This window comes from Oratosquilla oratoria, chromosome 14, assembly GCF_046742065.1.
Source record: "Oratosquilla oratoria isolate Oo_2021 chromosome 14, ASM4674206v1, whole genome shotgun sequence".
Taxonomy (NCBI): domain Eukaryota; kingdom Metazoa; phylum Arthropoda; class Malacostraca; order Stomatopoda; family Squillidae; genus Oratosquilla; species Oratosquilla oratoria.
In genome coordinates, this window is record NC_134790.1 from 21,152,140 (window position 1) to 21,157,139 (window position 5,000).

General features: G+C 37.0%; 1 protein-coding gene across 1 annotated transcript in view; it reads right to left on the bottom strand.

The window, feature by feature from the left end:
- LOC143032530 (hemicentin-1-like) overlaps positions 1-5,000 on the bottom strand; it is a 706,298-nt gene that overhangs the window by 63,235 nt on the left and 638,063 nt on the right. Inside the window, exon 6 of the mRNA XM_076197397.1 lies at positions 318-454. Coding sequence (XP_076053512.1) covers positions 318-454 — 137 coding nt within the window. The remainder of the gene's footprint in view (positions 1-317; positions 455-5,000) is intronic.

The window sequence follows — 5,000 nt, forward strand, 5'->3', positions numbered from 1 at the left end:
CCAAGGATTTACTGTATATAAGATTTTTTTTTTAAGAATACAACCGTTTTGTATCCTCTCACGCCTCCCTGGGAGTGGAGGGTGGCGCCCCCGTAGTTTGCGAACCACATAAGTATTTTTCTAGAATACCACTGTAAGAATCTTACGGTAGCATTCTTAAAAAAAAATCTTTATATAAATCTTCCAAGGATTTACTGTATATAAGATTTTTTTTAAGAATACCACCGTTTTGTATCCTCTCACGCCTCCCTGGGGGTGGAGGGTGGCGCCCCCGTAGTTTGCGAACCACTGATTTAGTACTTGGAAGTATGACGTACCTGTAACCTTGAGGAACACTTTTCGGATGAGAGGCGGATGTGAGGAGACCTGACACTCGTATTCGCCCTGGTCTCGAAGCTGCACGTACTGAATCTGTAGCTTCCAGTTGTTTGGCTTGGACAGCTGTAAGGAGTATCTGCAAAAGAAGAAAACAGAATATTTTCTATATTTTTTTGACAGCTGTAAGGAGTATATATAAAAGAATATTTTTAATTTGTATGGCTAGCTGTAATAAGTATCCACAAAAGAAGATATTTTTGACATCTGTAAGAAGTATCTGCAAAAGAAGTAAAAAATTTTTGACAGCTCCAAGGAATATCTGCGAAGAAAAAAAAGAAGCCAAATTTGGAATGCTGAGAAAATCCAATTTTCATTGACAATAGGATCATCTCAGCTCCTTTCGCGTCTGCCATGTAGATTTTGCGTGTGATAAGGTACAAAATATTTTCTTTAGTTGAGGAGTAAAATCGTCTGGAACTTGATATAGCAAAAACCTTGTATTATACAATGATCCTGAAGGGCCTAATGATTTTTTCTGGCTAACATCAGACAATATTTTGGGGGTAAAGAAAATAGTCTCGCCTTCTAATGTGACGTCACGGCGTTGAAGAGATAAAGAGGATGATGCATCGCTTGGCGTAATCTGTTTTGGAAATATCAATTATCTTTTATCTGAAGCCGATAAGGAGGGAGAGACGACGACGTATGAGAAAAATGGGACAAGAGTCTTGGCCACTGGTTCTCAAAAAGGGGAGGGTGTGTGGGGTGGGGAGGGGGGATTCTATGCCCTCCCCTCCCCTCCCTCAGAGTCCAAAAATATCCAAAAAAATAAAGGAGTTTTAAGCCAAAAATGGGTCGCAGGCGATGGATGCAAAGCGATTCAATTTGGGTGTCTGGTCCTCTCCAGATGGCTATTTAGAAGAACCGCATATGCAAGAACATAAGAATGAAGGAGACTGCAAGAGACCATAAGGCCTACAATAGGCAGTTTCATGTCCCTTACTACCTGCCATTCCAATCTATAAAGTTATCTAATCTTCTCCGAAAACAACCAATTATTTCCGCTTTTGCTACATCGTTACTTAATCTATTTCGTTTATTAACCACTCTGTTGGTCAGCTAGTTCCTGCCTATTTTCTTTCTCAAACCTAAATTTATCCACTTTAAATCCATTACTACGAGTCCTGTCTTGCTATCTTAATATGATGACCTTGCCTGCATCACCCTTGTTAAAGCCCTTGACCCATTTGAAAAGAGGTTAAAAGCCACCGAACTCTGATAGCCGTACTTTTAAGCCTTTCGTTAGGTCTGGCGAATGCGTTCTGTATCAGAGAATATATATTATTATTATTATTATTATTATTAACTTTTTTTTTTTTTTTTTTTTTAGCTGGTCAATTTGATCTGGCGCATTTGCTTATCTATACAATCTACCTATAATATTCATATGTACAGACACTGGAGTTATCAAAATTCTCCTTTTTGATGGCCTTCGTCAAGGCTGGAGAAATGTTTTAAAATACGGCCATGAGTGTTTCTTAGGTGGGGGATGGTTTCTTTCGAATCGAAGAATGCCCTGGCTATCATATGACGTCATCAATAAGGAGTAGTTTTTACACCGGACATAGTCTTTGAATCCGGGAAGGCATACAACTTCCAGAACTACCTTATTTAGGCTCTGAGATGGAAATAAGCAAAAACTAGTTTATCAACAGAGTGGTTAACAAATGGAATAGACTTAGCAACCATGTAGTGTGCTGAAACAATTGCTTGTTGAGATGATTAGATTACTTTATAGGCAGGGAAGATAGGTGGTATGGGGCATGGAACTACATAGTGTAGGCCATATGGTCTCTTGCAGTCTCCCCCATTCTTATGTTCTTATTACTGAAATCTTTCTTATCCGACCTAGATATGGACCAGAAGGTCTCCTGTCGGTATGCTCCGCCTTTGTAATCCTTTGTAATCTTACTTTATCTTACAACGTCCTGCTAGATGGTGACCTGGTCTACGCTATAAAAGTTGCTGGAATCTTTGTATATTTAAAAAAGAAAAATAAAATTAGAAAAATAAAGAAACAACATTTTGTACTGCCAAACTAAACTATTGTCTGGGGACTACTCCAGGGGAGCGAAACTACAAACAAGTTAGAAAGCGTTACGAACAACCTTGTGTACTACAGCACTACAAACTTCTTCTGGGTTATTGCCCCTGGACGAGGAAACTCCACAAATAAGGTAAATGATGTTGAATTGTGTAATTTCAACCTTGGCGCAACCAACTTTATAGAAATGTGGTGATTATTATGTTTCTACACCTTCGGTATGGCTGGAGAACTTTTGGATTCCAGTAATATCTCTCTCCCTTTCCTTCTCTCTCTCTCTCCCTTTCCTTCTCTCTCTCTCTCTTCCCCTCTCTCACTTTCTCTCCTCTCTCTCCCTCTCTCTCTCTTTCTCTCTTTCTCCAGTACATGCCGATTTTATCTAGCTGAGGGACAAATGTAGTGTAGAGATGAAAACTCCTTTTTATCCCAATTTTCTTGATCAGCTGAGTACAAATACCTGTCAAATAAAACAAAATCTAAAGCGTGTCAACATCTGTATGAATATCTGTACACACATATACATCTCTATATATCGATTGATCTATTCATCTATCTATCTACTTATCAAATAATAACACTTATCGAGTACCACAATGCAGAGGAATAACAAACAAGTATGGAAAATACTTGTATATTCCTATCGCAATCATAGATTCTCCTCTTAAGTGCAAAGATAACGTGCAAGGAATCAAGACACGTGACCCAGGGATGTTCCTAGTAGTCTACCCAGTGACCTGAGGTCGGTCAGATCTAGATCATCAACGGCCCATTGACCTAAGATGCGAGAAGTTCAAATTTCTGAAGTTGGCTATATGTGAGGATTCAACTATTTTCGTTTTAATGTTACATTTTCATTTAATAACAAGCTCCGGCTTCGCTGCCTCAGCTCCATTGAGGGTGCTTGGCCTGCGGCGCTGCAAGCAGCTAGGCCCCGTTAACACACATGTAATAAGAGGTTAAAATAAAGATGTTCTATTCACTTTAGATCTTTATTTATCTTCTGTGCATATTTCAGGTCTCTTAGATTTTGGTGATCCCTGGTTGTGATCTCGTCATTACTTGCTCTCTTAATATACCTTGTAACTTTCTCCTTCAGAATACTCGCGATCGCCATCTTCTCTTAGAAGCTCACCACTGAAACTTAGAAGCTTCTGATTAAACGGCGTAACAGACTCTTTGGTATGAACTGATTTGACGTCAACGTATAAACCAGGAAACGCCTTCATATGATCATTCCTTAAAGTATTGGCAAACGCTTTATTACGTTGGACATCAGCCTTGTGTAACTTCTTGGTGTCGGTAATCCATTGCTAGTAATGCTGCCTTTTCTTCTTCTGGACAGGATCTTCGGCTATTAATAACGCTTGACACATGAAGAGAATATATGCAAAAACAGGTTTGTCCGTAGTGTCCACTTGACCACAAAGAAGGTTTACAGGCAACACGGTTGTGATTTCCAGAATTTTTTTTCCCTTTTTTTCGATGGCGTGATCCAATGACAAAGGATCAACCAAAGCCTTAGTATCTTAAACCCTCATTTGTTAGTAGAAAATGGTAGTCATATTCTAATTAGTAACAGAATTTTCATCCTTAACGTGGCTAAGGATTGCCTAATTTTATTGAAAAGAATTGAATTGTGTTCTGTGACCTGAGTTTCAATACTCGGACTTTATCTTTTCATCGCGTATCTTGTGACATTAGGTTCATAGGTTTGCATAAACGGTTTTTAATTATGTATATATACATATATATATATATATAATATATATATATAATATATATATATATATATATATATATATATATAATATAATATATATATATATATATATATATATATATATATATATATATATATATATATATATATATATATATATATACATATATATTTAGGTAACATTAACTAATTGGTTAGAATACTTACCGGGATGGTTGAAAATTATTTTGGTGGAAGTGGTTAGTAAGGGTTTGGTTAATGTTTGTGTGTTTGTTTGTGCATATGTTTGTGTTTGTGTTTTATGTTTGTGTTTGTGTGTGTTTGTGTATGTATATAGCTTGTGTATATGTGTATAGCTTGTGTTTGTGTAAATATTTGTGTATATGAATATGTGTTTGTCCTCGTGTTTATGTTTATATTTGTGTTTGTGTATGCGTAAGCATTTCAGTGTGTGTCTGTGCCCCGCCTAACGTTACCCAAGCTCATTCTCTCTTTTGGTTTTTTCTGTTGAAATATCATATGACCCAAGAAATAGAAAACGCATTAAAATCGAAAGACTCTGCCCTTGAATTCCAAACGCAAATTCTTGTATTCATAAACGAAATGAAAATGGACAATTCGTGAAGATAGAAGATAGTGTATCAAAAGAAATAATTAAAGAAAAACAATGTCGCGTGATGGAATAATTGCAACGTTCGATTAAATAAAATATTCTGTATGTAGGGATGATGTGATGATGATGATGATGATAATGATGGTTATCATAATGATTGCAACTATGAGGATGATATTTAGGATCAATAAGGTGATGATGATGGTGATGATGATGATGGGGGTGATGGTGATGGTGATGATGAC